General features: G+C 31.7%; 1 protein-coding gene across 4 annotated transcripts in view; it reads right to left on the bottom strand.

The window, feature by feature from the left end:
- The window catches only part of LOC123691721 (lachesin-like), an 80,035-nt gene that overhangs the window by 5,745 nt on the left and 48,821 nt on the right, over positions 1-25,469 (bottom strand). For 2 of the 4 annotated variants that reach the window (XM_045636254.1, XM_045636256.1), the window contains exons 3-4: positions 10,881-11,092; positions 2,522-2,662 (exon numbers count right to left, since the gene is read on the bottom strand). In XM_045636254.1, the coding sequence (XP_045492210.1) occupies positions 2,522-2,662; positions 10,881-11,092 (353 nt within the window). The remainder of the gene's footprint in view (positions 1-2,521; positions 2,663-10,880; positions 11,093-25,469) is intronic. The other 2 variants (XM_045636255.1, XM_045636257.1) reach the window with 1 other exon arrangement.

Raw genomic sequence — 25,469 nt, 5'->3', positions numbered from 1 at the left:
CTTAGAGTTGAACTGAAGTATTAGATTATCTTAGGCGGGGCTGATCCAGTGCATTGTTTGATATTCAATGACTTGTCTCGTTTTAATGATGTTTCAATTGAAGGGCGTTTGTTGAACTTTAATATCATTTTATAGTTTAATTGGTTTATGAGATCCATTTTAAAGGGATAAAGGCGTTAATATAAACATTCTATATAATACATTTATAATTGATCCTTCAAAGAAGAACTAGACGCTACAAGTAATTGGTTTGTATAAGATTTATATGCAAAATAAGATAATGAATCACAACCTATTGCATTTGATATTATAGTAACAAAGAAGTATATTCTTAGATATAAATGAAGAATGTAGAATGTTAAATTATTAAATGCATTAGTATGTAGGTAAACATTTCATCAAAATAGCTAACTGAAAAGCAAATATACAGAAAAATCAGTATTAAAGTATGAGGCGTGTTATTATTTCTTAATGAATATTGAGTGAAAACAAAATGCACTTTAAATATCCATTATTGAATACCGCCTTAATGGCTCTGGTTGTAGGTCAATTTAAGGCCATTGGGCTAACAAAGCATAGGCTTTTAACAAAGTTAATGGAAAAACAATGTGTATGTGTGTACCTACATGTCAAATACGTATTATTATCTAGATTTATATACCTAATAATTAGAAATATAAAATAGAATCGCTCATTCCTTATATCATTATGAACTTATAAATTGTAACCTATTCCTTACATTATTTGAACTTGTTACATTATTTGAATTATTTGAACACAAAAAACAACTGAAAATTATTGTCATATAAAATTCGAATAATGCACAAAATATTATCAGTTGATAAGGTGCCTCATCAACTGATAATAATTAGTATATTTTTAATACTAGTACTAACATTAATGGATCTCTAAATAAATAAATAAAAACAATATGTACATAAATCAGTTTTACTTTTATCTAATGCTCAAGACACTAACAATGTATTACTTTTTTTAATTACTCTCAATCGTGAAAAGAATCTATTTGATGTAAAGAATGTAAGATAAACAAAACCAATGCATCTATCGCATATTGTAAAGAATACTTACAACTGAAATGATACTGAAAAATAACATGGAATTTATCCGGCACACTTATCGTAATTATGTACGAGAATATGAAAAAGTATGTTATATACAAGTTTTATACGAACTCCCACATAAGAGACGATATTTTAAAAATGAATGCCTATATATCGCGAACAACAGAAAACAAAGACCATCATTATGATGACAACTTTCAGTACGGCGATGAAAATAACAAAAGCTTTTCAAAATGAGGAGTTGCTGTATTAATGCAAATCTTATGACTGTTATACTAGGTCCTATTTTTAAATGAACAATGCTCTGTTCCGCGAAATTTATTTTAATTATTTAAATTAAAATATACTTGGTGTGAAATGAGATTTCTTTAATTATATCCGCATGATGCTAAGCGCATTGCGATGGAAGCTTCTTCGTTAACGATGTACTATAAACGATATCAATTTAATGGGGAATTCGCTCGAGAGCCTTTCACCAATATAGGTTATAGATAGATTTGTTATACACTAGCTTGTGCATGCGGTGTTGACCTCTTTTTTATATAGGTAGGTAATTTGTTAGTAGTGTCATAAGTTCATTGCCGAATTTTAATCGAAAAGTTTCCAATAATAGGGTTAAAATTCATGATAAAGTGAAACTTTTATTACATCGTCTCAAACTTTTTGGTCTGTGTAGCGCATGTCGCGTGACGCACGATACGTACGATAATTATCGTACAAATACGATAATTTTTAGTTAAATGTCTATAGTGTGAAAAAAAGTTTCACTTTTACCGTGGTTTCATAAAACCACACAACATTTTTTTTTATTAGTATAAGGATTACTTAAAAAGATATTATAAGGATTTTTGTGGGAATAAAATTTTTTTATCATCATGTTATGAACACAAAATTGCGATGATTTCATTCTAAATTATTAAAGCTCCTATTAAATGCTACTTATAAAACAATACAAACACCGGTATCGATAAACAACTATCATCGTTGCGTAAATTAGTCAAACGCCTATTCAATGCGGAGCTCCAGTTTCACAATGGTATCTATTTCATAATACATTGAATATAGCGTTTAGTAAGGACTTGAAATTCTGCTGGTTCTGGGAACATAGGATTAAGTCGTTTGTGTTAGAGAGCTACGGTGCTGTGAAACCTGCCAACTATACATCTGTACTATCTGTATGGTTTATGGTATGTACAATATACATGTTTTATTCCTAGGATTACGATCTGCATATTGTTCCGAAAAATTACGAGGAACTCTGTTTCACGAATATAACATTAAATTAAAAAGAAATAAACAATACTAACGACGTAAAAACTTGATACTTTCATAGCTGTTATGTACAAAAAACTGTCATCTTGTCTACATCCCTTAAGAAGCCGAAGGAATCTCGACTGATTGAAAAATGATTGTCAAAGAAGTAAAGAGTTATAATATACCTGTAAAGTCCAGTCTTCAGAATGTGGAAGGTGTATAGCTCGAAACCGCTGGTCGCTCGTGTAGGTGTACCTCCCAACGGTCAGCAGGTGAATGTCACGGTGCCTCACCCACGATACTTGCATGTTAAGCTGGAACAAAACCTATTGTGAGATAGTAGGAAACATTTCAAGAGGAGACTTGAAGAGATTGTAATGAAGCAGCTCTGTCAGTGAAGACGCGGCTTGGGAGCAGTTGATAGGTATTATGGACGTGACTTGGACAAGATATGCGCGTGTGCCTTCATTTCCTCGCCACGTCCACGCTGACCGAACTGCGTCACGCAGTAATTGCTTCGCGAGGCTGCTCGCTCTGTGAGGACCCGTCTAATAAAAATGATATTTTTAACTATTTATAGGACAAGAAGACATCTATTTATTCAATAATTTTGTTGTTCAAAATTAAATACGGTTTAAATAATGTAGAAAATTTCCTGGAAGCATGGGGACAACAAGAAATTTTTCGTTTGTTTTTATTTAGTCGAACATGAACTTCAAAATATTTTGCTTTATCTTTCACCGGAAAAGTCACAGACTTCTGAGAACTTTTGTATTTTTGCTTTTCCAAATTGAGTAAATAAAACACGAACAAAATACATGAGAAATTTACCAATAAGATTTACATTCGAAAACCAAAATGATTGAAAATTTAAAATAGTTTGGAAAATCCAAAAGTGCACGCCTCATAATCTCATCCTTTACAATAAAATTGATTATTTATAAAGAGTACACTATAAATATACAAAAGAAATAAAATAAAACAGTTGGAGAAGTAAAGAAAGCGGTACCGTAATAATTGAGCTATTTTTCTTGTGGCCCCACCTAGATGTGAAACTGCGCAGGTTTAAGGGACTGACTACCAACTTATTTTTTTAAACCTTGGCTTATAGGCTTATAGTATAAAGAATCGAGTTTATAATGGTGAATTTTGAGTACACTATAAATATAAAAAAAAAATAAAAAAATAAAGAATATATATAGATATACTAAGGAGAACAGTCGATATTTTTTTTTGTTTATTTAATAACAATTAAACCACATCGAATCAGACCCTGAAAAATGAAAGGGTTCTATTCCTGAGCATACTCAAGCGTAAGAGAAAAAAAAAAGACTCGATTAGTAAAGTATTTCGGTCGCTATCGTGTTAACAAGAAAATCCTCCGCACATACAGACACACGGACGTCCAAGACTGAACTTTTTTAAACTGTTTTTTAACTAGTTTAAATAACAAAAATGACATCAAAAATATAATGAATGTTAAAAATAGTGTTTTTTCTTAATATGTGTGTGTATGTATTATCTTACAAGTGCAATGTATGATACCTAGAGACATTTTAAGTTTGAAAAATCAGATGTTTTGCGCGAAGTGACAGTAGTACCCACCTCAACGCTTCGCTTATGAGGCGTGCAATATATCTGTTACTAGCTTACCGCCCGCGGCTTCGCCCGCTTTGACTAAAACCTAATAAATTATATATACTAAAACCTTCATCTTGAATCACTCTGTCTATTAAAAAAAACGCATCAAAATCCGTTGCGTAGCTTAAAAGATTTAAGCATACAAAGGGACATAGGGACAGAGAAAGTGACCTTGTTTTATACTATGTAGTGAAGAAACAATTCCCCCAAATCGCTGGGAACCTTTAAAGAATAATTAATAACGAACAAAAATTGATTTATCTGACCGAGCTCTTATACTACTGACGACGGTAATCTCATTATTATTTCAAATGCTTACAAAAGTGCTTGGGAAGATATACTAGAAATAATTAAGTGGACTTTGAAGCTAATTAAATTATGTCCCCATTGGGATGCGAAACCGCAGTTCCTTTATTAGAGACGTGACTTAATTACTTTTAAACTTTGGACATCGGCTGTATGATAATTCTGATGAATTAACACATTATTGTCAAGGAATTTAAAATATCAACATAATAAACTGTGTTTATCAGTTCAGAAAGATCTGAACTAATCAATTCAGTAAAATTTAGGGCCAACAATATAATCCTACATGGCTCAAACTTATTAAAGTTGATATCAACACAATATGTTATAGATTCTTAATGAATAACACTTGATATAAAAGCTTCATAAGCTGAACAATAATTATGATATTTTAACACTAATATAATACCTTTTGTATTACAAGACATGGTACGTAGGTATATTTTAGGTTATGCATGAACTTCAAAATTTAAGAATATAATGTGGTGTAGAAATAAGTGTCCTTTCATTAAAATATTTCACTGTTTAGAAAATACAGATTTTTGTAATGATAAAAATTAAAAATAATCATATTCTTACTATCTAAGTCTCGACTTTCAAAGAATAAAATTTAAGAAATAATTTAGAATTTAGTCATAAAGAAAAATACAGCTGTTCGTAACTATAATTTGAAAATTTTATTCCATACATAAAATTTTAATAAGTTGCTACTTATATAGTTCATAAAAAATTGGTCTATTGATACAACATTTAAATTCACCCAAGCATCGAGATCGGATATTTTATAAATTAAAATCCTTGGAAAAGATACAAATTAATTAAAATATGCTTTGACTTGTAAACTTTAAAAATGAGCAATTCTTTGAAAATTTGTTCATACGAAGATATGAAAAAATATTAACATAATAATTTACGATAGGGCATTGCAGAATAACTAAAAAGGCATATAATGCGGTTCTAACAACATTATAAAATATAGAAAAAGTTAGTTTACCTAACAATTCTTAATTCCAAAGCTTTCCAAAGCTTTAATACTCACTAATGGCTATGTTTTAGTTCTTTCATTTAATAGGCTCATAATAATACTTTTCAATATTAGCTAAGACTGACGTAGATTAAAAAAATTTAGGATATAAAAAAAATCAAGGACTATTTTATAATTATTTAATGACTCGCCCCGGTTCTACCCAAATATTCTGAAATAATAGGTATAGAAGAATTTATAGGTATATAGTTTTGAGTATTGCCCTAAAAAATACGTAGTAATCATAACTTCTCTATTAATTGAGGAGATTATTTTAGTGAACCCAATTCTACGATTACTGAAGATGTATGTATAATAATTAGGTACTTAAAGATTCTGAAGATGTGTGTATGATGATAGTCTGTGTTATTATAGAAAAAAAAAACGAGTTTAATCAAATAATATACAGTAAAATTTATCATCCCTACAAATTTTCATCCCAAACCGCTGGTGAACGCCATGATGTTCATTTATTCATATTCCTTCATAATAGGACGATAATTTTGCACAAATTTCTACGTACATTCGCGAACATTGTAAATTTAGCCTTCGCGTTTCCATGTAATACCAGGTTACCCAAATATTTATAAGATTCAATCTTCGTTAATTTTAAAACAAATTGGAATCTTGAATCTAAAATTAATTTCGTCTAGTATTAATTGGATGGAAGCTACGATTTTAATACTTATTTAAGTGGAGCAAACATTCTTATTTGTTAGAGACATCTAGAAGATAATATAATTTGAGTTTACTTGATTACTTTGAAACCAAAGCACTCAGATAATCCGTGAGACGTGAAATGTAAAGATTCCTCCGATAAGTACTTCGGAGACTGTATACAATGATATAGACTTTGGAGGTCAAATGTTGAACTCGTTATAATATTCAGGGGTGCTATTTTTATATAGAATAATTTTGATATACTAAATTTATTCAGTGAAATTTTCAGTAATTTAATTTCAAAAAGTAATATTGTTTTATGTTATAAACTTTGTGTATTCACTGAAAAAATAGGTACAAATTTGATTATATTGAGTCAATTATTGAGTCAAAATGATTATAACATTGCTTAAATTTAAGGAAAGATTAGATAATAGTTACTACGTGAATTAAAAAGAAAAAAATAAAAATAAAAATATTATAAGAAAAATCACTATTTTATATTAATCGCAGTTACATTTACATAATTGAGCTTTTTTTTAATAGACTCTTTGTAAAACCTTAAACATTAAAAAATGAGAACTCTCTTAAATTTCTTTTTATCTTCTCTTCTGGTTGGATTCATCTAGACAGTTAGTGTATCTGATTTCACGGTATTCAGAGCCCTTTCATCTTAAACCACGCGAGTGGATGAACAACTGAGGAAAAAGTAACGAAATGTATCAATAATAATTACGAAAGGGAAGTAAAGCCGTAAGCGATTACAGTATATCCGAAACAACTATAATTTTATATCCTACACGTAGTACTATTATATATTCTGTGCCTATACTAATATTTCTTCTCTTATCTAGTATAATAATTTTGAATAAAAAACAACATTACTTACCTGATTATTATAAGGAATAATAAACATGACTTAATATTAAACAAGATAAAATTAAAACTATATTACAAAAGTAAGGCCTTAAGCAATCAAAGTACTCCCTAAACACACTTTATAAATTATGCTTATTCCTATTTATTTTCATATCTAAGGTAATAATTTTAAACCTGCACGTCTATAAAGGTACCAACTACGCGAACGAATATCCAAAGCCATTACATTAGCACACACATAAACAAACACGAACGTAATAAATATTAAACAACATAAAAGAAACTGAAACTCATAAAATCTGTACTAACAATCGTATCCTACAAAGCAGATACCCGATCATATTTCCTTCTTTTACTAGCACTATTCTGACAGAGGTTATATTATATGGGCTGTAAATCTAATAACACAGTGCTGAATTTAGCCGATTCGGTTTCATAGTTTTTTATCTGTACTAATATTATAAAGCTGAAGAGTTTGTTTGTTTGAACGCGCTAATCTCGGGAACTACTGGTCCGATTTGAAAAATTCTTTCGGTTTCAGATAGCCCATTTATCGAGAAATACTGTAAGCTAAATATTATCTCGCTGAGACTAACAGGAGCAGAGCACTGCGGGTAAAACCGTGGAGCACAGCTAGTGCCGAATAACCGTTTGCGCATATATATGTAGGTCAAGTAAATGAAAAGGATCCGTTCAAATGCATTTGGGGCGAGCCAATTCTCACAGGAAATCATTGTGGCTGAAGGAGCTCGATTCATTACCGACTGGGTCTATTTTTGTGTCACTGAAATTGATTGTGTGACGAAGGTTTCAATCTTCATTCTACGTTATGGTGTGTTATAAATTTGTACGACGCAAATGTAGTTGAAGTTAGTTGGTGAAATGTGACATGCGTGAATCTTTTATTAGGACGCTTTGGGTTGATAAAACTAAAAATAAAGGTAAAATAACACAGAATATGTATTTTTCTTACATAAATATGAAAATAGAGCATAGAGCTAACCATGTTTTTTAAGTGAAAACTTCTTTAGCGGCGTTGAGCACTTTTTCTGTAATGGGTATTAAATCTTAAACTCGCGTCAGGACTCGTGACCTGATCGAAAAAGCGTAAGACGGATGGATATCAAACATGCTCAACGTTAATATTCAAGTTTTCACTTCTGCCAAACTCCCGGAGTGGAACCCGTCTTTTTTTTATATCTTCACATTTTAGTACTGAAGTATTTGTGGTTAACTGGTTAGCGTTGGCTTAGCTTTCATAAGTGAGATACTACACTGACCTTAAATATTGGCATGCTGACCACTGCCCACTAAAGTAATTGAAATATTTAGTCAGAATTCAGGTCTACATTTCATATGCTCATTCGGTAAGCAATACAACACAAGGTACTAACTGTGTCATCGCGTAAAGCAATTACTCTCGGGGTCATCCAGTAAAAGGTACCAAAACTAGGCCAATACCATTAACAGTGAAGAAAAGGCGTTATATTTTCCACATTGTCGTCATAAATAGCGCGGTGAAATAAAAATCTGAGCTGACGATCTCATTAGGAATACTTGTCATAACAGTTAATGTGGCGTCGAATGCGCAGTGGACGTGACACCCACAAATACAGTTTAAGAGCAGGCTCCCTTTTTCATTTCTGGCACTGAGAGACCGGTTACGGTACTAGACGCTAATACAGCCGTAATAAAGTTGTATATCGCGTGCGCTCTTTGATCGCGTTCGAGCTCGAAAAGTAAGTCTCAATTCTTCGTTTTCGTTTATAACTAAAGTAATAATTGATCTAGAGAAAAAATATCTTGGGATTCGATAGTAAACTCTATTTTCTTACTGTTAACATTTATTTTATACATAAAGTCCAAGTAAATCTTTAAAAAAATGTAATAATCCTTAAAAAAGGCATAATTTTTGAATAAAAAATGAATCGAGCGAAAATGTTACAATTACGTAACTGTCTTGTACATCGAAAGAAAAAGTCCCAATAAATCATACACTAAAATTCCATTTTGATTGTCTGTGTGCCTGTTTCAGGATAATCATGCAAAAACACATAAAATTTAGGGAGCCTCCCCTTAATGCTCCATTTCCTAGCTACTACTCATTAGCATATCTAATTTCAAGCTCGACTTTCATTTGTCCGATCGTTAGTTCTATCTCTGGGATGCGCTGGGCATCTCTGTTGATTTGTTACATTTTTCTCGTTAGTTCAAGTGGGTTGTGGGATTATTGCCTGCACTGTGCACATTACGAGCTTTTAATGCGCTTTCTTTTAACTAATTTTGTAAGGATATTTTTTCATCTTTATAAGAATATATCTATGTTACAAAGTACATAATAGAGAGAGTTTCTAGCCGACCCTTCTCTGTGAAATTACTGCTTTTCGAACCGGTGGTAAATGGTAAAACTATGTCATGAAGATTCAACGGTTCTTCTAGAAGAAGTGATATTTAATAAATGAAATAAATGTTTTGAGTTTAATAATAACAAAACTATAGAAATAGTGCTGTATGCAAATTACGAGCACTCGCAGTGTGACATACAATTATTCATTATACATTTAGTGATGTGAATTTCAATGCATGTTTAGAGCTTAAGCTACCAGCTTAAAATATAATCTGCATACAATATTGTGCAACGATTTGTGAATGATAAATGAATATAAATGGATGTTTTATTGTATGTAAATGACAATAAAGCAATGTAAAAATATAATGTTATCAGAGTACAAGTATTGTTTATTAACAATAATGATAGTTACTAAAAGGATTTTAAGAGTTAAACATTAATTAACAAATATAACGCTTCAACGCTTTCAAAATATATTTGAAAGAGACGAGCTACGAGCCGAGTTGAAAATTGACAAACTTAAAAACAAACAAAACATTATAAACGGATTTTCATCCAACACTCTTTCAAAATAATAACTTTTTTAATTAGCACAACAGTTTATCACGAAGAAATTATGAATAAATTATATCATCATTCAGGCCAAAAGTTGTCTTATGTCTTTGACGAGAACTCGGAAAAAACTAGGCCAAAAATGTTCCTTTTGTGTTCTATAGCTAATGAGGTGTACGGAAACATTTTTGAATAACATTATACTGAATTGGAAGATGGAATAATACAGTCATTATACCGTAAGAGTTGTTATAGTGGATGATATTAAAGTACATGAACTTGACTCAACGCTTGCTATTTATGAAAGATGTGGCATCGCGGCCTAATGAGCTTTTTATTTATAAACTTGCTTCAACAATGCCGGCTTAAAGTTGCATTGTGCTATTGTTACATTTCATTTGAAACGTGGATTTTGTGGTACGCCATTTGAATTGGACGTTGGTTATGAAATAAGGGACCTCGTTAGTGAGAACGTGCATGGCCTTGTTTGGCCCTTCAATCAACTTTATTTCATTAATGCAATGACTATGATAGTGTTACGTATTTCTCGTTATTCGTTTTCCATTTGTAAAACGTTTGTGTTTTTTATAAAGTATAATAAAAAGCCTTGGTATCCGTTCTCGACGAATTTCTACTACAAATAAAAAGCGGGCCCTACTCTTTAGTCTATTGATTGCTACGAAAGATACTTCAATACAACAGATTAGTTATATATGCATAAGTAGTTTCAAGTTTGAATTTTCAGTACGTTTGCTGAATAATAACAGTATACCAACAGACAATTTTTGCCACCGATTTGTTTCCCAGGTTCTTTACACGGCAGTTCAGGTAAGCGGTCTTGCCAAGTAACGCGGTGACATTCTAAGAGGCCGCCAAGTCAAAGTACAGCCAGTTCAGGGCAACGAGCTACCGACCAAACGACTATCACACTATTAATTAATAATACTACTTATTGCTCACCGTTTTATTTCCCAGGTTTTATTTCCCAGGAACTCGGCAGTTCAGGTAAGCAGTCTTGCGAAGTAGCGCGGCGACATTCATAGGCCGCCAAGTCAAAGTATAGCCTGTTCGGGGCATCGAGTCACCAACCAAACGACTATCACACTATTTAACAATACTTTTTATTGCTCACCGTTTTGTTTCCCAGGTTCTTAACTCGACAGTTCAAGTATGCAGTCTTGCCAAGTAACGCGGTGACATTTTTAGAGGCCGCCAAGTCGAAGTACGGGCCGGTGCGGGGCGTCGGCCGTGGAGCATCTATGGAGCCCCCCGGCCGTATCGCGTTGTCCACGGCCGGCGGCGCGGTGGCGTTGCCCTTCCCTAGCTCCCGTTGTGCTGATGACACTGAAAATAATATACTGTTAGTGAATATAAATAATCTATACATTGTATTATAAAGAAGACAGAAATGTTTGTTTGTATTGAATTAGCGCCAATAGTACTGGGCCGATTTTAATGGTTTTTTCATTAATATAAAGCTACAATATAAGGAAGTAACATTGGGTATTTTGTTTGCTGCGTCCACAACTGGATAAACTAGTATAATAATAATCTATTAGTATTTAATAAGCTGATGGAAACCATTATCATATTATATCCTTTATCACATAAATCAAATGAAAGAGAACACATAAGTATTCTACTTATTAGTACCTACTTCATTTTATTCAAATATTAAATTAAATTAATGTTAAGAGTAAGACTAATACTTAACAATGCAATTGAAACGTACTCTATCACGATAATACGTATTAAACACTTTTAAAGTCAATAAATAAATACATTAAAAGTTATCCACCTATCTCTCTTAGTTAAGGCTACGAATGTCTCTCTACGCTCCTGATCTCAGTGCGACTTATATAAATAATATTTATAGTCACATCGTGCTCAATAAATTTAATATAAACTACTTAGTACTAACTTTCCACCCGCGCCTTCACCCGCTTTTTCTAAAACCTAATTAATTATATACTAAAACCTTTCTCTTAAGTCACTCTATCTACCAAAAACCGCATTTAAATCCGTTGCGTAGTTTTAAAGATTTAAGCATACATGGGGACATAGGAACAGAGAACGCGACTTTGTTATATACTATGTAGTGATAGTATTATATTATCTGTTGTATAACCAAGTAAGCGATTTACACAGAACAACACAAAGCTCTTATGTGATAGAGCTTCTATTTGGAGCTTGTCAAAACGTCATTTATCAGACCAAATACAGTACTCTCATGTCCGAATTATGTCATGACAATATTATCTAAATACGTATATGACAGAATATTGTACTAGAATATGGATCATCGGACATGTTTATTATAAGAGTTTCCTCATTCAGAAGATTCGGGAAACCAATAATAACGGGAAATTTTAAGGGTTAATTATGTTGGTAGGTACGAGAATTCGCAATGTTAAATTGAATGTCTAAAATTAATCATTTTTAACCGCTTTCAAAAAAAGGAGGAGGTTATCAATTCGGCCGGTATGTTTTTTTTTATTTATGTAAACCGATTACTCCGAGGTTTCTGAACCGATTTACGTAATTCTTTTTTGTTCGATGCGGGATGGTGTCGAATTGGTCCCATAAAAATTTTATTCGGATAGGCCCGGTAGTTTTTATTTTATGAGCATTTTTGTCTGTATTTGTAAATGTTGCAAGTGCAAGTTTAAAGTCGGTCGCAGTTATCTTCTTGTGAGAAATAATTAATTACGAATTTGTTGCAGAAATGAAAGTGTTAAGGATTTTATAGGTATTACGGAATTCATCTTTTGTTTGATTTAACTTGAGGTAACGAGATATGCAGCGATTGCGTGATTCTAAGTACGGAAGTGTATAAACCTAAATTCGATTAAAAACTTTACATAATATGCTAATAATAGTAAATAACTAATGCTAATGTAAATTAGTACATTACAATATAGAAATTGTGGCTGGTTCTGATTGCTCTACGTGTTGATGTATTAGGAAAAAAAAGGAACAATGAATTAAAATATTTTCTTTACAATCCTAACGATAAGTATGCTATGTATAGTATAGAACTTTATAGTATCGATTTAAAGTACTTGCTTACATTCAATAAAAATATATAAATTTATTAATTTTAATGAGCGCAGATTTAAAGTACAAACTTTTGACAAATTGAATCCAGAATAGGATGAAAATTCAATAATAATATCCTCCTCAATTATCAATAAAAACATCACAACATAATGAAACACAACATTTTCGCAACCCAATTTACCGTCATTAATAATTAATTGCCGGATCCAAATTCTATTTGCTAATAAATGATTTTATTTCGCAGTGACGAAAGCAGGTTAATGACCAACTCTTCAACTCGGCTAACGAGAAACGTCATGACACTTGAAATTGTAGGCCTTTGTACGGAACTAAGGTTGTGACGTCATTCATCCAAAATGCGCCCTAAATATGAGGCAGTTATGTTGGGAGTAATGGCCAATCAAATTGACTATGGTTTAGCGTATATGACATGTGAATAATTGATTACCGATAATCTAAATCATAGATTAATTAGTGTAATTAATTGTACTTGGTTAAATAAATTATTTGAAGGCTATGGAACAATATTATACAATGTATCATATATCCTCAATAAATGATTATCTCTTCTACTTCACAAACAAATAAATTATTTAGGTACTTATTTAAAAAATATTACACAATTATTTATTATTTAGCTAACTTTGTGTGGTTTTTTGGTTTTATTTCTATTACGACGTTATAATAGAAGTTCCATAAAGGATGTAACATGATTGACAATTCGGTCATAAAATTACTTTTTTATCCTGTTCATTCAAAAAGCCATGATTGGTTCTTAAATAAACGCGGGTAAAGTCTTCGAGAGGCTCGAAAGGGACAGTAATAAGATTTGAATTTGGAACCTGAATATTGTGGCCTTGACCAAATAGGTTGAACTACATATTATTTTAAGAAAAAATACTGGCTGTTTAGTAAAACAATGGCTTAAAATCGTACTTAAATTAGATTTTTAAGGTCTCTGTAAATGTTCATGGGTGGAGCTGGTAGCTATTCGCAAAAAAAGTAATAGATTCTATTGAGCTGAATTTGTCAAAAGTATCTTCTGTGAAGATATTTTATTTGTATTCCCATTTTTAATGAAACCATGTAACCATAACGTATGGGCTATATTCTAACACCGAAATAATTTTTCAAATCGTCCGGATATTAGCACTTTCAAACAAACAAACAAACTCTTCAGCTTTATAAATGGATTTTTTATAAATGTGAAAGCCATATATGCATACCTAAAGATAGAATTTTCGTAAAATAAAACTTGCGAGTGCGTCACTCATGCGAAGGTCGACTCCATTTATATCAACAATCCCTAACAAAATATTTGCTTAACCCCGGCTACGTTTCTTCCCGAGGCTTTTAGCCTGGCGTGGAATAAAACAATGTTATAGGGAAAGTAAACTATACATTTTTTTATTATATTGAACGTTATAATATGAAGGTTATGATTAGTTTTTAAAGAATAATGAAGGTATGAATTCACTAGTACATATTTACTAAGATTTGCAAGAATTTCTTTTGAAATGTAAGACGAAATGAACGATTCATAAAACTACAATTATATTAAAACACAGTTTGTATTCGAACTATACATACATACACATAAAACTATACATAGCAATTGTAAAAGAAATAAACACAGCTTGAAGGGAAATTTTATAAATTACTGCACTCGACTTGCATGTGTCCGCGAACATATAAATTGGCAAGGCAAATAAGTTATATCATATGAATATATATTATTATGTACAAATACTGCAGAGGAATTTATATACCTATAGTTTATACTATATACTATGGTAGGCATAATAGGAATGTAATGCAGCTGGCTAAACATCAAGGAATGGTTATTGTTTTACTGAAAATAGCTTTCGATAAATTGTTGATTTATTATTAAAGCGGTGCCTACCTGTAATTTAGAAACGCAAGTACATATTATGTTTATTTTAATCCAATTTGAATTATTGTAACAAATATTATGTATCTAGATGGTAAGCCTTTTTTAAATAAATAAATAAAATGCAAATGACATGACAGCTTGCATGACATTATTACAATCAAGATTTGCCCTAATTAAAAAAAAACATACGCTATCGATTCTAACTAGTCAAGAAACAATTTCGTGATAAATTGCAAATAGTTAACTATTTCGTATTTTTTCAATTAAGAAACGGAATACTACTAATATTATAAATGCGAAAGTTTGTATGGATGTATGGATGTTTGTTACTCTTTCACGTAAAAACTACTGAACCGATTACAATGAAATTTAGCACACATATAGAGAGTAACTTGGATTAACACATATGATAGTTTTTATCCCGGAAATCCCATGGGAACGGGAACTATGCGGGTTTTTCTTTGCCGACGCGGGCGAAGCCGCGGGCGGAAATCTAGTAGGTGAAATATATTTATATCAAAATAATTTACTAAGCCTCATTTACATGCTTTGATATCTATTCAAATAAATACTTAGAAACAGCTATTAGCATAAACCTTACCCTATAATACGCCCAGTTAGAAATGGAAAATTAAATTCATTCTTGAAGAATAAAGAAACATTACCATCTATTATCTTTCCCTCACTATACGAAGTTTATATTTACTGAGCTTTTAACATGATTTATATGAACGGCAATGAAATAAATGCGAGAACGTAATAATAAAAGTGACCATTACATAAGAAAACAGGCCAAGTGCGAGTCGGACTCGCGCACGAAGGGTTCCGTACTATGGAGTATGGTAACCCCTTAATATTTTACTTTTTTATTTTTTATTATTTGTTGTTATAACGGCAACGGAAATACATCATTTGTGAATATTTCAGATTTCTAGCAATCACGGTTTATGAGAAACAGCCTGGTGACAGACAGACAGACAACGAAGTCTCAGTATTGGGGTCCCGTTTTACCCTTTGGTTACGGAACCCTAAAAACTGTATTAGACACAGTTATCGTAAATCCAGATGTAATGTGTATGGACCTGGCCGAAACGCTGATGTTTTGGTTTCTTCATAAAGGATTTCAGATATTTATTGAATGTATACGGAAAGGTTCGTTATTGACACAGTTTCGGTCGGTGAAGGGATAACACATATTTCACAGAGATAGGATTGCGGGGTTAAACTAATACGGTACGATAAGAAGAGGAACTTTGACATTTATACTTTTGCAATCACGAAAATGTTTATGTATTTTGCTGTTACTATAGGAAGTTTTATATTTTTCCTGTTATGACTGTTTATAAGAAACTAGATTTCCGCCCGCGTCTTCGCCCGCGTTTGCAAAGGAAAACCCGCATAGTTCCCGTTCCCGTGGGATTTCTGGGATAAAAACTATCCTATGTGTTAATCCAAGTTACCCTCTATATGTGTGCTAAATTTCATTGTAATCGGTTCAGTAGTTTTTACGTGAAAGAGTAACAAACATCCATACATCTATACAAACTTTCGCATTTATAATATTAGTAGGATAATAACTGTTTTTATTTTAATGTAAGAGTATGGCTCAAAAAGTAATGCGTAGGTTAACAAGTGAACATCGAATCATAGTTAAAATATTATTTTACGGTTGTCAATATTTATAATAATAATACCTACCTAATTTAATATCAATGTAGATAAAAAAAATATCTTGATTTTCACTTAGACAAGCGTGGCTCGCTGTAAATTATTATTAATTTTGATTAAATCATAATATTAAAACAACTTTCGTGAGATAAGAGAGATAGGCGTAGGCGTGGTCTTAATCAGCTGTACAAAGCAATAGAGCGGCTTTATTTTAATTTAAATATTCAATTGACGTTAAAAACGTTCATTTGGTTTTAATAATAACATCATGTTATGTTATAAAAAATATGTATTGAACGCGGAAGCCTTCGTGTTTATATTTACATAACCTTTTGTTTTTTACCTTTAAATTTTTACTTTGATTCAGCTGGTATCACTGAAAATGCTATAATTTTTCATTCACCTACGTACACGGTACAGTTTCGACTCATGAAGCGAATTGAGACAGAAAACAATGCAAAGTTACTTATACATCAAGGAAAAAGATCTCTTAAACTCAAAGGCACATGGCGATGTTCTTTCGATGTAGGAAGAACAGAAATGAGGTTAAAAGTCCTTAAAAACGGTGTCAGTAGAAACGCATAGAGTTCATCGTGAAAGTGCCCAGGTTATAATGCGTGCTTACAATGCTGCGTCTTCATTACACGAAGTGTGCTATTTTTCTAATGGTGGTGTATGAATATTGGTTTAAGTTGTTTGTTTCTTACAGTTTCGTAGCATCTTGGCTAGAATCTTGTTTATGAGCTGTATGGATACTATAATTATCTTATGTATTATTAAATTCATTCACTGTCTTGTGTGAAAGAGCAAGCAATTCGTTATCCATTCTTATCTCAGTCACAGAACGTCCACTGTTGGACATAGGCTACCTTCAAAGATATCCATCAATATTCTAAGTAAACACACATTTAAAAATAATCTAGTACATCAGAAAACTAGTTTCCATTGTACAAAGTTATTTTCTTTAAGATCACTTCGTGCATAATAAGATAAAACAAATAGATCGACAAAAACACATTTAAGTCGCACGGATAGAAGATGCAATTCAATTCCAATACCGAGAGTAACATTGTATGATAGTTTAATCAAAAACTCTGTATATATTGGACTGAACAAAGGAAATAAGCTACTTTCTCATTTGTTCCTTACGTTTAGTGATTTCAAGCTATTCTTAAACTTTTCTTTGTGCAGTGCTGCTTTGAAAAGAAAAACTTTAATAGCGTGATGCCACCTCGAGGAATTACGGAAACGTACAACTTGAGGTATAAATGGAAAATGAAAATTTAACAGTCAACTCGCTCTTTCCGGTTTATTTTGTGTCCATTAACTTTAGAAGTAAGACTTAGTATCTTTCCTTGGAATATGATAAAATTGTACGTTATCGCAGTGAAGGCTGAATGAATAAATCTTAAGGATTTATTTATATTATTTATTACTTGCGTCTATATTTTTTTGGTATTTAGATACGCAAACGAGGCATACGTTATACTCGTTCGCACAACACGAACGGTATCCTATCTTGAAAAGTGTGATTTACAACAATGCACATTATATCTATATAGTGAATCTTTATACTAAGTTTCTTGTCGATTATTCTCCATAGATACTTCCAAATCGGTGGCAAATGTTAAAACATCTTATGATGATTCAAAAGTGCTTCTGGAAGATGTCTAGTTGAACAAATATTATAAATTGTTTAAACACCTTATATTAACACGGACAATATGGGATGTAAATGGCATTCTAACAGTAATTGTAAAATAATTGAATATTGAATAGGTAACAGTTTTAATAAAAATGTTGTAATAGACTTTTTCATCAAGGCTATTCAAAGGAATTGCGATCAATATCGTCCATGTTTGTTTAGTGTATAACTTCTACAGTCCTTCGTAGTAGTACGAGCAAATGAAGTTGTTCAACTATTATTATATTTATCAAGTATCCAACGCAACGCTGTTACAAGCTAATAAGATTTCCTTTGGATAAATCGTTTAACATATTGTTATTTTATACAATAGAGTTTACTAGCAAATAGTAGCTTTTGTTTGGGACTTTGATTATTATCTTCATTCGTAATTGATCTAAATTGGTTCAGCAGTGAAAAACTTAGAGATATTGTTGAAAATGTCAGTAAAGACTTTGTAAAGGTTACTCATGACTCTCGTAGTAAACATTCGTTTCGCAACAAAGTTGAATTTACATGTTGCGCAGTTGCAAGCAACAGTAGCCAGTGTTGCAGAGTTGATAACGCAAAATCAAAATGATACCACCAACATTTTTGATCAACTGTTGCTACCATGAATAAGAGGCATTTTACACTACTGTGCCCCGCGGTTTTACCCGCAGTGCTCCGCTCCTGCTGGTGATGATAACTATCAATAACTCCTCTTAACAGTAGTCCACAATTCGTCATTAAAACGCCAGTCAAGAAAACAGTATTCTCGATAACAGTACGCGTTTAAGCCTCCCGCAAATTGCTTTCAAACATTTATACAATTTATTTATAAATCATGTCCTTTATGTGTTTATCGAATCTGATTTAATTAAAATGTCTCTCTTCGGGGATTTTGAAACGGGAAAGTTTAATTTTGCAGTGTAATAAAGAGATTTCCTTGGAAATTCATTTCTCCTCGTTTTAGAAATGTCTTTTCTATGGCTGAGTAAATTTTTATATTTAAATTCTTAGTTTGATTTTAATTACTTGTATTTCAATTTATTTATAATGTAACATTAATTTACCGAGAAAATAATTCAAGTATTTCTGTTTACTTGAATCATAATATTATATAGGATGGGTTTCGTTTCACCTTATCATAATATGTATAAGTAAGCTACTCTTGCGTTTTTAGGTCAACTGACGCAATTATAGGAGGCATCAGTAACATGAACCCCAAAAATAAATAAACAGACAGAGGCATGAATTTAGTAATATACATACAAGTAAATAAATATAGTCTCGCCAAGAAAACTGATCCAACATGTTTATAGAACGATATCTAAAGTGAAATAAATTAATTTTATTAACCGACTTCAAAAAAAAGGAGGAGGTTATCAATTCGGCGGGTATATTTTTTTTTTTTTTTTTTATGTATGTACACCGATTACTCCGAGGTTTCTGAACCGATTTACGTGATTCTTTTTTTGTTCGATGCAGGATGGTGTCGAATTGGTCCCATAAAAATTTTATTCGGCTAGGCCCAGTAGTTTTTATTTTATGAGCATTTTTGTCTGTACTCGATGACTTAATTGGAATGTAGCAAGTAACTTTGATTCACTTCCCGGTAACCGATTGAGCTGAAATTTTGTATAAGTGTGTAAATTGGATAGCGATGAAACATTATCATGACATAGAGCTGATTTGATGATGGAATCGGAAGGTGGCCATAGGAACTCAGTAATATATTGACTCAACTTTATCGAGTTTGGGCTCGTTTGATTCGTGTTGAAAATTACACTAAAAAGTATTAAATAAAATTAACTGCGTTAAAAACAACCGACTTCAAAAACGGAAAAGTAAAAAATAAAAAAGATTTGATATTATTAATTGCTACATATTATTTAGATGTGCTATTTATTAAATAGGTTTGAAGTCGGTGCCAAACACTAAGCACTTAGTATTAAGCCCGTGCACTGACATCAAACCTATTTAATAAATAGCACATCTAAATAATATGTAGCAATTAATAATATCAAATCTTTTTTTATTTTTTACTTTTCCGTTTTTGAAGTCGGTTGTTTTTAACGCAGTTAATTTTATAATTTTAACTACAAGCCTTTCAATAATGATGAAATACGATACTATTCGCGTGGCCATAAAATCAAGTTTATTTTCCATTCAATTTTATACAAATAAAATAAAGAATACTTACAAATACGAGTTTGATAAACGTCGAGTATTGAATAACCAGCTTTCAAAGGATTTTTATTACAGTCTGCTGAATTAACAAAAACACTGTTTGAGTGGAAGCCATATTGCTTTGGAGCGCCTAATCTGACGCTCGATAAAAAATTGTTTAAGTTTTTTTATAGGAATGTTTAAGCTAATTAAATGTTAAAAAATATTAATAGCACATATACGAAGGCTTTGTGTCACAAGGACTCAATGGATCTCATCATCAATAATAGATTGTATATATGTATTAAAATAGCTAGCCTACCTTGTCTAGAAAAATGTGTACCTAACGTAGCGACAAAAAACGTCCTACTAATAATTAAAATAAAACTTCAATAACCAATTCAGAATCTAGATAACCTAACACAATAATTAAATAAAATATTAAATTAAACTAAAATCACGTCTCAGCTAACTATATTAGACTTTGGATATAACATCAAAATTTACATAAATAAATATGCAGTGAAATCCAAATAGAGATAACTTTTCGGTATCCAGTGCATGCGAAAAACGCCTCTATATATTATTATATACGCCAGAAATCCGGCTAAACGGTAATTTAACTTCTTGAACGTAATATAACTTTACTTGTTTCGCATTCACATGAACATATTTAGAGGGTTATGAATAATTTAACGAATGCCAGCTCTATTTATCATGGCTTATTACAGAACGCTCTTTTATTGTCCAAACTTTATTAAATACTGGAGGCGCTTTGGTTCTAATTCAACATTCTCATTATATCACCTGCGTTATAGTTCACTACAGCTAAAATTTTCACTTTACATATTTGCATTGTACTATGAAAATAACGACAGATTTAAAACGTAAACGATACATGGAAAACACAACCTAAACACCTACGAAATAACGACCATACCTACTCGTATAATTTGATATTCTGGCAACAATATTTTTATTTAGAAGCTCACTATCACATTGCGTTATCAATTATGCAAGTGTAGGCTTTTCTCTGAAAGCCCAGGGTTGACGTTGCGCGCGTGACATTGGATTCGAAGTTTTCGCAATTCTGACGTCGATTAGAGCTAAACAAACGTATATAAAATAATATAGTAAGATTTTTTTCGTAGGCCGGTTCGCGCCGAAAAAGCAGTCTATGAAGCTATTGCTACAGTAGCTTGGTTTATATAGACGTAGCTCCGCCAAGAAAATGCGTAGGTATACTGTCAGTTTCCTCGATCGAGTCACGTTCACATAGACTAAGCTGCTTTCTAGGTTCTGCTCGCGAGGATTCTCTCTATGTAGACCTGCCTATAAATTAACTATTAACATTACGAGGACTGCTTTTAGAATTGAATTTGATTGTTTTGAATAAAAAATTGCATTAACATTTTTTTAAATTCCTCTCATAATATAGGACATTAAAATATCACTCCCAGCGGCATAGCAATAAAATTATAAATGGAATAGCGATTAAATTATTTTATCACAGTTCCAACTGCCATAAGTGATTTCATTCGGATAAAATATTTAATTGATAACGATACGTAATTTATTGCAACAAATTAAACTCCATATCAGTACGGTTGTGGTTCTCCGGAGTAATATGGGTTTGGAATAGATGGAATATGAAATTTTGGTCAGGAATGCGTTAACCGTTACAATTTATTAGAGTAATCTAATTTGGATGTGTTACATGGGAGAGGCAAAACAAATAGTCTTATCGAACCTCGTAACTTATTTATATACATAAGATTGTTTAGATGTATTATGAATATGATTAGACATCTTCTGGTTCGAATATAGCGTAGTATCCTTGAAGAAAGTTTCCAGATTATTTATTTTATAAAAAAAACGTAGAAGCAAAATTATAAACTGAATATATTGTCTGCTTCTATAAGTGTGTCTATAAGTGTGTGTGTGTGTGTGTGTTGAAAACGGACGCAGTTGAAGACAATTACAACTTGCAATAGATATATATTGACTCGGAATACTTTTCAAATAAATTTAAAAATGAAGTACCTTATATTTATTTTAAATTCCATACAAATCGATTCTAGTTTGTGATTGAAACATCAATACAAGCGTAGAATATATTATATACCACTGTGTAACGAACAGTATTTAAAACAATATACAGCTTGGTCTTCGATCTAACAATAATCTACAGATGCTACAGCGAGTGAGATGACCTACTCTCTAAGATTGAATCCCTTGCATACAATATTACCATATAGAATCAAAACCGCTTCACACCGCACTGTTGACCATGCTTACTTTATTCATGTATACTTTCTCATAATATTATAAAGTGGATTCAAATGATTTTACTTAACTACTGGACTGATTTGGAAAATTCTTTAATCATAAGAAAACTTCGTCTTTACCGAGTAGCGAAGGCATTTTACATTGGATAAACAAGCAGCCAGTTGCGTTATTAGACCTGATTTCACTGAAAGAATACACTATGAAATTGTAAGCCGATTCAATTTATCTTAACTAGTTTAAATTTAATAGTAAAACTTAATTAATATCAAAGAGACAAAATAATGTAACAAATAACCTGATGATGATGAATCTGGACTCGCGTTTATTTTATGAAAATTTATATAATATCTGCGAGGATCATCATTATAAGAAAAAAAAATAGTTATTTTTTTTTAAGTTTATAAGGTTTAATATTAAGTTTAATATTAAACCTTATTTTTCAATAAAAAGTTTAATTGCAAGTCGCCAAACTAACCCCATTCGTGATACAGCCTTCGTGCCTTTACTATATAGTTTGAAACACGAGAAACTGTCGTGCAGAAAACTGCTGAAATAGAATTTCTTTTACTATTGTTATGTTATTAATTTAGAGTAAGAATGGGAATGTTTGTGTCGTATAGTCTGTGGTATTATGTAACAATTGTGGTAACAATCAAATGCTCGTGCCACAATGTTTAGAATCTTTTGAAATGGTTCAACCGATTTTTTTTGAAGTGAAAACTTCTTTAGCGGCGTTGGGTATAAAATCTTAAACTCGCGTCAGGACACGAGGCCTGATCGAAAAAGCGTAAGACGGATGTTTTTTTTTTAGCCCTTAAATTCCATGCGTAAAGACGGATACCATTCCAAAATATCAAACATGCTGAACGTTAATAATCAAGTTTTCACTTCTGCCGGCACTCCCGGAGTGCAACCCGTCTTTTTTTTTGTTCTAGTAAGTTTGAGAATATATTGTGATTGTATGATTGTATCTCAATATTTTTTAACTCATATGTGATAAAGGTGTGCCAGTAGAACAATGTTTTCCAGTTTAGCTACTATTAATGTATAATATCACTATTGATGGGACATTTGGTTGCTTTTTTTTTTTTTTTTTTTTAAAGGCACCCGCCATCACAGGGTGTTCGCGCCACCTCTGGAATATTGTCCAGAGACATTATTTTCATTTTTTTTAAATTTATTTACAAACACAATTTATAGCCACATAATAATATTATGTAAATTAAAAATAAAATTATTACAAACTTAAAAATATTTCTTACAAATACAAAATTAAAATACTGGGTAAATAAATACTAATAAAATAAATACAATAAATGCTACAAAAATTTAAACTATACCTAATATCACACAATCACATCACACGCCATTGTTTGCTTATTGCTGCTTAGAACAATATTTAATTTGAAACAAACAAAATTTGCAAACTATGTTAATTTAGTAACATAACATTTTCTAGTGTTTGATAGTAAAAAATAAATTTTATCGTAATTCATTTAATTTTATTGTAAGAAAACACTGATATAATCCTTGAAAAAATATATTCATAAACTTTAATCAATTTCGTGAATATATTCATTAATAAAAGCCTGTACAAAAATGTGACAGAGAACTAATGACACAGGCTTTGCTGCAGTAATTTGGTTTTAATTTATAAATTTTGTATTTTAAATATCTTCAGAAGTTATTTTGTAAATTAATGTTAATGTTTTGATTTCAAATTAAAAGTGACGATAAAATGTAAACTAACCTGTAAATCAAAATTATTACAATTAAATGTTTTAACTCGTTCTGTTAAAAAACCTCATCCTTTGTTTCGCGCAATTTAATATCTTCAATTAAATATGTAAATATTATTAAACTTTTCACTTCACACTAAACAATGTTACGTCGACAAAAGTAGTCTACAAACGACTAATTCCGACGTCAAATTGCGCTGGTTGTAATTCCCTAAACTCGTTCCCGTGCTAACTCATTTAAATATCTAAAACCAGTATAATTTACCGAAACATCCAAGTAACATACATTTACTAGCAATTTATTAAAAGCATCCGCATCCAACCCTACATTACTGAGATTGGCCGGCTATCAGCTCGAAACAAAATCCCAATCTCGTTACATGACAAACGAGTTCGCTGTAAAATTTTAGCGTATTTTCATAGTTTTTACGATGGTTGAATTTACCACTTTATTACCCGGTAATTTCATTTTATACAACCTCCATTCGAAACTTGCAATTCCAAACATGAATTTTAAGGAAAATATGTAACTTTGTCGTGAAAGTATTACGCGGATGAATGTTTGCTTTTGGAAGGCAAGCGGGAGTTTTATTTCTTACGAGATCGATTTTAGTTTAGGAGAAAATTAACTTTTTACATTGAACAATATTTTGTTATTAGGCTATTGCATAGCTTCTATCGCGGGCCTTGAGCGCGGGGACCGAATCCAGAAATTCCGTAACGAAAAAACCTCACGCTCTCCACTCCGACGGGCGGAGGTGTGGCTTGAAGGCATAGCATGCAATAGCTTTACCGCGGCAGTCCCCGAGTGCCACACGTCGTTTTTTTACTATAACGAGTACCTACTTGTGTTAATAAATCAAATGGTTTTAGCGTGTATCCCTCACTTCTGGTAATCTGTTGTCTATGAACTTCAAGTCTTTCTAGTGTACTTTTCCCAAAAAGGCACTCTCTGAAATATACTGTTAAAAAGGTACGTACTGTTGCCATGTTTTATACAAATATCCATAGCCATAGCTTGTTCTACTCCAATAAAAACACCTAGACTTTTAGCCCAATCTTTAGCAATCAAACTACTTAACTCGGTCAGTGCTATTTATATAATATAACATCGCTTCGAGTCCGAATAATCGCTCAATTGCGTGTAAAAACATCTCATACTTTACCATAACCTTAATCGCATTTACTAACTGCTTCTCCATAACCCTATAATAAGGTTACCGAACTATAAATTTA

Source organism: Colias croceus, chromosome 5 (genome assembly GCF_905220415.1).
Source record: "Colias croceus chromosome 5, ilColCroc2.1".
Taxonomy (NCBI): Eukaryota; Metazoa; Arthropoda; class Insecta; order Lepidoptera; family Pieridae; genus Colias; species Colias croceus.
The sequence above is the reverse complement of the archived record's forward strand: the minus strand, read 5'-3'. Positions and strand labels throughout refer to the sequence as shown.